The sequence below is a fragment of the Castor canadensis genome, chromosome 14 (genome assembly GCF_047511655.1).
Source record: "Castor canadensis chromosome 14, mCasCan1.hap1v2, whole genome shotgun sequence".
In the NCBI taxonomy this organism is placed as follows: Eukaryota; Metazoa; Chordata; class Mammalia; order Rodentia; family Castoridae; genus Castor; species Castor canadensis.
Window position 1 is genome coordinate 256,474 of NC_133399.1, and position 10,600 is coordinate 267,073.

A 10,600-nucleotide genomic window follows, 5' to 3' on the forward strand; every position below is an offset into this window, starting at 1 on the left:
CTCAGGCCTGAGGGTCCCCTCCTGGGGAATTCTAGGCTAATGTCACCCGGTTCTGCCTGTTGGGAGAGGAACAGGGGCTCTGGTCCTGGTCCTGGGCTGCCGTGCACTCTGAATTACCAGTGCTGGGAAGTGACCTCTAGGTCCCTCCTTGGTGTCTCACACAGCCCTGGGGGGCCGGGAGTGCCCAGGTCAATGCACGGTTGGGGAATGCCCTCCTGTGGGAGAGGCAGGCTGGGGACACGAGCCCAGGCTGGTGCAAAGCCACAGGCCAGGCTGGGTGTTGTCCCAAGTCCTGTGCACCTATCCTCTGCTGCTGCTCAGCACTGGGGTTGGACCGAGGTCCACAGGATTTTGAGGCATGGCCCCTTGCAGTTTCGGGATCCCAACTACAGGCTGGAGTCATCGTCACCCAGTTGTGCTGGGTTTTGCCATGGGCGCAGTCTTAGGTGAGGTTCGTCCTCCCATCAGCTTTGGATGACAACAGTCCTCACTGGGGCACAGTGTCACTTCTGTGATTGGGAGGGCTGGGTGGGCATTTGTGCTGGACTCAGCTAGCTGCTGGCTGTCCCACTTGGTCCAAGTCTGTAATGCAAGCTGCTTAGACATGTGAGTCCAGGTGGTGACAATCCCTGAAAAATGAAAGGGCCACAGCTGCCACCCAGGAAAGAAAGTTTCCCAGCCTCCCCCCAGTGGTCGTGTGCTCCTGGCATCAGTAACCCGTGCCATCTGGGGGGAGAGGGTGTCCAGCAGCCACCTTGGCTCCCTGAAGCTGTATGTACTAGAACCAGGAAGCGGAAGGTGTTTAGGTGCTTCACCTTGAGTGGCTCCCACCTTAGCTGCAGTGCTGGCCATGGAGGACTTGGGCTCCTGGGGACAGTCCCCTCTGGGGTGAGGCTGGATGGGGAGAAGTCCAAAGCCTCCTGCCAGGATGACACAGCAGGAGGGCAGGTTTTCTCCACCTAAGCCTGGAGCACCTGGGCTGGTTCTCAGCCCAGCCTCACCCACCACCCTCCCTCCCACTGCCCGAGATCCCTGCACTATCACACCTGGCCTGTCCCCCTGTCCTGTCCAGCTGTACGTCCTGATGTCCACCAGAGTTTTCTCCCAGCCCCAACTTTGGGTGGGGTTGTGTGTTAATTCTGGTGGGGGGGCTGGAGCCTGGTCCTCACAGGAGGGAGGGCAACAAGGACATGGGCTGGACACAAGACCCCTTCACAGCCTGGGGTAGTGCAGCCCTGGGGCCGAGACTGCTGAGCGGCCAGCGCCCGCCAGGCTGCCGGGAAGCCCGTGATGAGTGGCGTTGGCGGTGCCAGCACAGCCCGCTTCATCTTCACTTCTGCACCCCAGGCAACTCAAATCCTGGGGCTGCCGGCCTCTCCTACTCCTGGCCTCTGAAGTTCCTGCCCCACCTGGCCGCTCCTTCCCTGCCCCAGAGCAGTCGCCGGGTCCCCAATGCCTCTGAGTGAACTGGGGCCTCGCTGCCTCACGCCCCGGTGCCTTTGCACCGGCGCTGTCCCCCGGGTCCCGAGCGCCCTCCCCGCGCAGCCCATCTGTGCCTGCAGATGGTCCGTCACCCCGCGCAGGTCCCCTCCCAGGGTCCTCACATGAAGTCCCCGCACACACCAGCCGTGTGCGCGTCTCACCGCGTGCTCAGCCCCTGGCACGGGGCCCTGTATACAGCAGGCGCCCGGGGTTGCATGTCTCAGCCAGGAGCCTCCCGGCGCCACCACTTCCCAGAAGCGATGGCTGCTTTGCATGCATTTGCATGGCCGTGCTGGACGGGAGCCCGCAGCCCGGGTGGAAGCAGGGGATCGCGCGCGTCCGGCCCACCGCGCACCCTGGCACCGGCTTGGCGACCAGGCCAGGGGCAGCAGGTGTCCATGTAGCCACACGAGGGGATCCGGACCCCGCCGGCAGGCGCGTGTCGGCCACCAGGGGGCTGCAGACGCCGGGAAGACGAGCACCAGGCTCAGGTCCCTCCGACAGCCCAGCTGCACCCAAAACAGAGACCAACGTCCCCAGCGCAGGGTCCCACGGGTTCGCAGCCGTGGACAACAGCCCCTGGTCAGGCCGGACTCCCGCCTCTGTAGCCAGAGGAGCCCAGCAGAGGACATTGCGCCTGATGGAGGCCCCTGTGGTTCCAGCCCAAAGGCCCAGGTCCAATTTGTACTTCGTTTTTTCTGGCGGCACTGGGACTTGAACTGAGAGCCTCACACTTGCCAGGCAGGTGCTCTGCCGCTTGAGCCACTCTGCGTGAGCTACTGGCGCCCGACTCCCCATTTACAGATGGGGAAACTGAGTCCCTCAGAGAAGCCAAGAATCCCCCAGCATGAGGGACGTCGGCTGAGAACTTGTGCCAACCAGAGCAGCCAGGGTCGGGGTCTGCTGGTGCCCCTGGCTGTTTGGGTGGGGACGGACAAGGGGAGCAGGTCCAGGTCCAGACTCAAACTGGGCATCCCGAAACCCCGAAAGTGACCCCCAGTCCTGTGAGCGTCCACGCAACAGCAGGGTTTGCGAGGGAACGTGACGGACCCTCTCTGGACCTTAGCTGTGACACAGACCCTGCTCAGGGACCTGGCTGCAGGATGGGACAGGGGTGGGGACAAGCCGGGGAGGTCCCTCCCCGTGGCCCTCGCTCTGCCCCCGCCCGCAGCCGCCCATGTGCCTTCCCCGCCTCCAGCCCCAGGGCTGAAAGGGTGCGGGTCGTGTCGTGTCGTGTCACCTCCCAGTCTGGGGGTGGAGCCGCACTGACCCGATCCCGAACCCCATAAATGGCGCAGGACACCACGGAAAGCTCCCCTAGGAGCCTGGCTACGACCTCCCACCGGGCGTGCTGGACACACGCGGGTGGGGCGGTGGGGGGGCTGTTCAGGGACGCAGGTGGACAGACAGACCAGACAGACAGACGGGCCGCCGGGCGCGGCACTAAGTCTCCCGGCCCGCTCTCCGGAGGGTCCCCGGGGGCCATGGGGACAGCGGCGGCCACGTTCGCCGCGTGGGACTACGGCGTGTTCGCGCTCATGCTGCTCGTGTCCACGGGCATCGGGCTGGGGGTCGGGCTGGCCGGCGGCGGGCAGCGCAGCGCCGACGACTTCTTCACCGGGGGGCGGCAGCTGGCGGCCCTGCCCGTCGGGCTGTCCCTGTCGGCCAGCTTCATGTCGGCCGTGCAGGTGCTGGGGGTCCCCGCCGAGGCCCATCGCTATGGCCTCAAGTTCCTGTGGATGTGCCTGGGCCAGGTGCTCAACTCGCTGCTGACCGCCGCGCTCTTCCTGCCCGTCTTCTACCGCCTGGGCCTCACGAGCACCTACCAGGTAGCGGCCATGGCCCGCGGCCAGCGGGGTCCTTCTGGGAAGAGGCCCCGGGCCGGCCGGGAAGGAGGAAGAGCTCCGGGTCCCCGCCCCCGGTCCTCCCCCTGGCGCAGGGGGACAGGCGTGCACCTGTCCCCGCATGCCCACCACCTGCGGGGCTGCCTCTGGGTGGGGTCAGCCTGGCCCGCCCTGACCCCCAGCCCCCCAGGGGGACTTTCCCAACAGTCCAGGTGATCTGGACTCTATCTCCCTCCAAGGCACGGGACGCCGATTAGCATCGCGGCTCCAGTATGTAGGAGGCGCCCACAGCACGGCCACCGCTGACCCTCCCCGGGGCTCCTGGGCACGCGGGTGGGGGAGGGGCGCCAAGAGCCAAACCCAGGGGTCACTTGCGCAGGTGACCCCCCCCCAGCTCGCTGCCCTTCCTTGTAGTATCTGGAGCTGCGCTTCAGCCGAGCTGTGCGGCTCTGCGGGACCGTGCAGTACCTGGTGGCTACCGTGAGTGACCTCTGCCCCGCCCTCACCCAGCGGCACCCGCCCTCGCTCTCGCTGGCCACGCCCCATCCGCCTAGCCCCGCCCACCCACGCTAGCAGCGTCCTCGCCCCGACCACGCCCTCACTCCGCAGCCCCGCCCCTATCCTGGCTAGCCCCGCCCTCCTATGCCTAGCCCCGCCCACCCGCTGCCTCTGCTTGAAAACTTGCCGGCCCCACCCTCACTCTCGTTGACCACGCCTTCATCTGTGTGGCCCCGCCCCATCGTCCTGACCACGCCCTCCCCATCTAGCCCCGCCCCAATCCTGTCTAGCCACGCCCCCATCCCCATCCTGACTTAGCCTCATCCACTCAGCACAGCTCTTATCCTGCACGGCCCCGCCCCCTGCGCCGCTAGCCCCGCCCCTGACCTGTCTGTCTCGCTCGCCCCGCCCCCGCCCCCTCCCCTCAGGTGCTCTACACCGGCATCGTCATCTACGCACCTGCGCTCATCCTGAACCAAGGTGTGACCGCGGGACGCGGGGCGGGGTCCACAGGACGCGTGGACACGGGGGCCGGGGTCTGCACCCGCCTCGCCTCGCCGCCTAAGCGGGGACGGGGGTCGTTTTGCAGTGACCGGGCTGGACATCTGGGCGTCGCTGCTGTCCACCGGCGTCATCTGCACCATCTACACGACTGTGGTGAGTGGCCCCGTGACCCCACCCCGCGCGGGGGCTCCACGCCCCCCGACCCGAGTCCCTTGTGAGGAAAGCGTCCCCCTTCTGCAGCCCCAGCTGGGCCTCAGTTTCCCCTTGCCTACGATGCAAGGCTACTGCAGAGTCTAGGGGAAGGCCAGGTCAGGCATGGCTGCTTCCTGGGGCCCCATGCCCTCCCCATTCTTAACCCGTTGCACCGACGGGGGATCTGAGCCAGGGGCCAGCCAGGGTCATCAAGGGCCAGGCCTCCTCCTCCCCGCTCCATCCTGACTCAGAGGCCCATCTGTCCCCCCAGCTGACCCCCCACGCTCCACTCCGACCCGCAGGGCGGCATGAAGGCGGTGGTGTGGACGGACGTGTTCCAGGTCGCGGTCATGCTGAGTGGCTTCTGGGTGATTCTGGCCCGCGGTACCGTGCTCATGGGCGGGCCCTGGCGAGTGTTCCAGCTGGCCCAGAACCACTCTCGGATCAACCTGATGGAGTGAGCGGGGCGTCCAGGGGATGTGGCAGAAAACAAAAAGAATTTCCAGTCTGGCAGACTCCTGCTCATGCTTCAAAACCCAGTCCAAATGTTCCCTTAAAGACTCACAAGAGGCAGATGGCCAAGGTGGGGGACCGAGGAGGCGTGAAGTCCCTGTGACACCCCACGCGGCTGACTCGTGGTGTCCTCACGCAGCTTCGACCCGGATCCTCGCAGCCGGTACACCTTCTGGACTTTCGTGGTGGGGGGCACACTGGTGTGGCTGTCCATGTATGGGGTGAACCAGGCCCAGGTGCAGCGCTATGTGGCTTGCCAGACGGAGAACAAGGCCAAGCTGTGAGTACCGGGGGCGGGGGGACACACGGAGGCCTCTGTCCCCAGTCCTGTCCCCAACTGAGGCCAGCCATCGCTCCCCCAGGGCCCTGCTCATCAACCAGCTGGGGCTGATTCTGATCGTGACCAGTGCTGCCTGCTGTGGAATTGTCATGTTTGTGTTCTACAGCGACTGTGACCCGCTCCTCACCGGTCGCATCTCTGCCCCAGACCAGGTCGGTCCCCTCCTTCCCGCCCCTGGCCGTGTCCCCAACCCCCTCTGCCCTCCCAGGTCTGGGAATTAAGGCTGGTAAAATATGAGTGGTCTGTGCCAAGGTCTTGGGGCAGGAGACTCAGAGTGGAGTGGGGACAGTGACAGTCTGGGAGGCAATGGGGGCCATCCTGGGCACTCATTTCTATAAATGACCACATCGTGGGACCCTGCCTCACTGGAATTCCCAGGCTCAGTGACAAGCCCCGTGTTCACGTAGTCAGTCAACAAACACACACTCAGTGTCCTGTGGGAACCCTGTTTGTCCTGTCCTGTGCTCAGGGGAATGGGCAGGGCAGGGCAGACAGAAGCCCCTGTCCCCGCGGTGTTGTGATCTGGACAGTGACCCCGGTCCCCCACAGTACATGCCCCTCCTGGTGTTGGACATCTTCGAGGACCTGCCTGGAGTCCCCGGGCTCTTCCTGGCCTGTGCGTACAGTGGCACCCTCAGGTGAGCACCTGGGTCCACCTTGTCCCTGCTGGCTGCATCTGTGGGGGACGGGAGGCCACCATTCATGTCCAGTGGCCAGCTGTGGCCGAGTGCAGGAACTGAGCACAGGGACCGCAGTCCCAGGGCCAGCGTATCTTCCTCTTCCTGTCCTCCTGCCATGATGGCGTCCCACGTGTCGCTAGAAGGGGTCCTGGGTGTCCGTGGTCACCGTGGGAGGGTGTCAGGTGGACAGGGTGGGCACGGGGACCTCGGAGAGCCCAGCTCCGTGCGTCTGTGCAGCTGGGCTGGGTAAGATGGGTGTGGATGGTGGCGAAGTCGGGATCCAAGTGGGCCGTCCACCTCGTGTCCCCAGCACGGCGTCCACCAGCATCAACGCCATGGCGGCGGTCACCGTGGAAGACCTCATCAAGCCACGGCTGCCCGGCCTGGCGCCACGAAAGCTCGTGGTCATCTCCAAGGGGCTCTGTGAGTTTGGGGTGGGGGTCCCGGGGCGGAGGGGGTTGGCCGGGGTGACCTGTGGCGCTGACCACGCTGTCCCCGCCGTCACAGCACTCATCTACGGCTCGGCCTGTCTCACGGTGGCCGCTCTGTCCTCACTGTTGGGGGGCGGCGTCCTGCAGGTCAGTCCTCATCCGTGCACCCCAAGTCACCGATGTCGGGCTGGCCAGCCTGCCAGGGGACAGCGGGGGAGGTGAGGGAGGTGGACCCCGACTGTAGGAGAAAGTCTGTGCATCTCGGTGAGCTGAGCCCCGGAGAGGGGGCGCCGCCCTCAGACCCCCGTGTCCGGCAGGGCTCCTTCACGGTCATGGGCGTCATCAGCGGGCCTCTGCTCGGAGCCTTCACGCTGGGCATCCTGCTGCCCGCCTGCAACACGCCGGTGAGGGGGCGGGGCCGGGAGGTGGGCGTGGCCAACAGGGGCGGGGCAGGGAGGGCGAGGATGTGGTTGGCTGGTGGGCGAGTACAGGGCGGGGCGGGCGAGACGGCGTGGGCGTGGCTTGGGCTTGATGGAAGTGGTGGGCGGGGTGAGGGCGGGCCCGGGAGATGTGAGGGGTGTGGCTAACAAGTGGGCGTGTCATGGAGGGCGGGGTGTGGTTGGTTGGTGGGCAGGACAAATGGCGTGGCAAGGAGGCGTTAGGGGCGGGACTCGTCGTGGGCGTGGCCAGGGCGTGTGAGGGTGTGGTTGCGCAGTGGAGCGACAGGTGACAGGGAAAAGATGGGCGTGGTTAGTGGGATTGACAAGGGTGTGACAGGGAAGGTGAGGGTGTGGTTGGTCGGTGGGTGGGGCGATAGCTGAGATAAGGAAGATGCTGGGCGTGGTCAGCTGGTGGGAGGAGCGAGAGGCGAGGAGATAGCTGATAGGATGAGGCAGGACAAGGGGCGGGACAATGACTGGGCCAGGGCGAGTGAGGAGTGGAGGTGGGGGACAGGGGGCGGGGCAGGTCACAAGCCCCGCCCCTCGATGGCCCCGCCCCCAGGGCGTGCTCTCCGGGCTGGGCGCCGGCCTGGCGCTCTCGCTATGGGTGGCCTTGGGCGCCACGCTGTACCCGCCCAGCGCGAAGAGCATGGGGGTCCTGCCCACCTCGGCGGCCAGCTGCCCTGCTCCCTCTGCCAACGCCTCTGTCCTGCTGGACCCGCTCCTCGCCACCAATGCCTCAGCCGGTCCCCCCAGGTAAGTGGCTGGACTGGGGCTGCGCAGGGGCGTGGAGCACGTGCAAAGGTCCTGAGGCTGCGGGCAGCGCCGTGCCCTCCACCTGGGGACCTGGGTGGCGTCCCCTGGTCGTTTCCTCTACGTGGCATGTGGCATAGGTGGCTTTCTGTGTCTCTGCGTGTTTTCGAGGGTCACACGATCGCAGTATTTATCAGTTATTCTGCCTCATTCTTTTTCATGCCCGAGTAGTATTCCACTGGCCCCTCATTTTCCTCTCCCTTGCTCAGTGGATGAACATTTGGGGTGCTTCTGGCTTTGGCTAGTCTGGATGCCAGACCCTCACTGGATGTGTGGTTCGGTCAGTGGAAGGTGGTGGACAGTGGCGGCCACGCCAGGGCGGCTGGCTACTGCACACGTCCAAGCACAGCAATGGAGACGCCCCGAGAGGGGACAGATGGAAGGAAGTGGGGGTGCAGACGGAGGCTCACGCCCGCCTGTCCCCCACCCCCCCAGCTCAGAAGTGGACCCCGGCTGGCCAGTCTTAGCCGACAGCTTCTACGCCATCTCCTATCTGTACTACGGGGCACTGGGCACAGTGACCACCATGCTGTGCGGGGCGCTGGTCAGCTACCTGACGGGTGAGTGGCCTAAAGGAGGGGTGTCCATCATGCTGACCGGAGGGGGGTGTGGTCTTCCCGGCCAGCCACAGGGAGGCACAGCAGGTGCAAAGGTCCTGGGGCCGCCCAGGTAGGGGCTTCGGCTCCGCGCACAGATGAGGAAACTGAGGCTCAGGGACATGGGGGGGTCCCTGTCACCAAAGCCCCCCCATCTTTTCTCCCCCACTCCTCAGGCCCCACCAAACGCAGCGCCATCGGCCCCGGGCTGCTCTGGTGGGACCTGGACAGACAGACGGCGTCCGTGGCCCCCAAGGAGGACATGGCCGGCCTGGGTGACAGCTTGGTGAAGGTCGGTCTGCTGGTCATGTCCAGGGAGGGGGGCGCGATGGCGTGGACAGGCTCGGATGGGAGCGAGGCAGGCCAGCCATCGTCCTGGCCCTCCCTTGGGGCCAGCCGAGTTTGTCCTGGCCGCACTGTGACCTCGATCGCTTCCTGTCTGTGACCCCGGGCAGTGGGGGGGGGGACACACAGCTGGCCTGACCTTAAGATAAAACGAATGGACCGAGCTTAGGGGCAAATCTTACATAAGGGACAGCAGGGACTGTGGCCAAAGCCCGGCCCAGATTCAAGAACGATGGGGGGACAGAGGTGGTGAACCCCAGTTCTGGCTGGAGCCGGTGACAGCCGTTGACAGCTGAGATCATAAAGCGGGGGGCTGGCCGATGGAGGACAGGGCAGGGCAGGGGTCTGGCCCGAGTGTCCCTGCAGCCGCTCTGGGGGACAGGTCTGTTTTCCTGGACAGAAGGAGGCCGAGGCAGAAAGAGAACGAAATATTACGCAACCCTGCACAGAACCTCAGTGCGTCTTTCCTCCTTTGCCCCCCAGAGCCCTGAAGAAATCCCTCGTGCGTCCAAGAAGCCCCCGGGCTTCCAGCCCGCAGACGAGGAGCAGCTGCTGGTCCCCGGGCGGGAGGGACAGGGCGGCCACCCCTGGACCCTGAGCCGTGGACCTGACGGTGACCTTGGCCGTGACCTTGGCCGTAACCTCGACCAGGAGACAAACCTCTGAGCTCTGAGCGCAGGCCGGGGGCCCGGGTCCCAACCTGGGACAAGCAGCCAATCCCAGGCCGCGGGCCGCCAGCCTCAGACAGCGATTGGCTGGACGGACAGCATATGCAAATGAGCGTGGGGCCGCATAGGCCCCGCCCTCCAGGAAGTGACTCTCCTGCTGCCGCCCCCCCCCCTTGGGTTTAGACGCTGCACCCCACCTGCGCCCCCAAAATGAGGCTGGCTTCCTCTCTGTGCCCAAGGGAAAGATGTCCCCAGCTGTCCCAGATCCCAGGACAAGATCCAAGGACAGAAAGGACCCCAGCCTTCCCCTGGTCTGCAGCCTGAGCCCTCTGCGGGCACAGAACCAGGCCCAGAGAGGGACAGCGACTCGGCCGAGGTCACACAGCCAAGCAACCATCGCCAAGAAAGAGCTGGAGGCCACCAGCCCTGCCTCCTTCGCTGTTTGTCCATTTACCTCCCCGGGTGGCCCAGAGTGTGTGTGTGGGGGGGAGAGTCACACCCACCTGCCGTGACCCCGTCACCCGCCCAAGTCACAGCCCCCCACAGCTAACGGGAAAGAGGTTGTGTGTTGACTGACCCAGTGACCGTTGTCCTATAACAACAGGGGACGGGGTGGGGTGGGAGTCAGTGGGGAGTGCTGAGTTCAACCCCAGCACCTCAAAAAATAAGTTTTACAAAGTGGGGGGGACAGAGAGGGAGCCCAGAGCCCGCGAAGAGGCCCCGGGGAGACGCGGGCGGAGGCCGAGCCGGGTGGAGGCTGATGCGTAGAGGTCTCTCTCTGCGACTCGCTCTTTTTCACTGCTGAGTAGTACTCCACCCCGTGGCTCATTCATCCACCGTGGGGGGGTGGACACCGGGGTTGGGGTCCAGCTTTTGCCTGTGGCGAATAAACCTGCCGAGGACACCGGTGTGCAGGTCTCTGTGTGGAAGAGGAGAGGGCGCTGTGCACGGTGGTCGGGATCCTCCCGAGGGGCTGGGATTACAGGTGTGAGGCACCGCGCTCGGCCGCCGCGGCCGTGTTGGAGATGGGGTCTCACGGCCTCATCCTCCACCTCGCGGCCTCCCAGGTGGACTTCTTTCACACGGGAAGGAATGGTCATGTCCTTGTCCCCGATGGCCGGCCGGCGTCACCAGAGTCTCCTCTCCCACGCCCTGCACCAGGCCGCTTCCTCGTCCCCCATTTTTTAGAGAAAAACAAACAGAAAGGAAGTTTTCCGATGTTTGTGCGGCACGCAGGGCGGGCCGCCCTCGTGG

The 10,600-nt window shown here is 65.4% G+C and overlaps 1 protein-coding gene across 1 annotated transcript; it reads left to right on the forward strand.

Annotated features, from left to right (window-relative positions):
• The first annotated feature begins 1,852 nt into the window (after positions 1-1,852).
• On the forward strand, positions 1,853-10,250 carry LOC141416551 (sodium/iodide cotransporter-like). The gene is made up of 15 exons (XM_074053523.1): positions 1,853-3,311; positions 3,741-3,806; positions 4,253-4,304; positions 4,414-4,481; positions 4,823-4,977; positions 5,173-5,313; positions 5,396-5,525; positions 5,923-6,011; positions 6,364-6,476; positions 6,561-6,631; positions 6,802-6,888; positions 7,487-7,680; positions 8,173-8,297; positions 8,510-8,625; positions 9,162-10,250. Exons 1-15 carry the CDS (start codon positions 2,772-2,774, stop codon positions 9,342-9,344), a joined length of 2,130 nt encoding a protein of 709 aa, XP_073909624.1. The 5' UTR covers positions 1,853-2,771; the 3' UTR covers positions 9,345-10,250.
• The last annotated feature ends 350 nt before the right edge of the window (positions 10,251-10,600 follow it).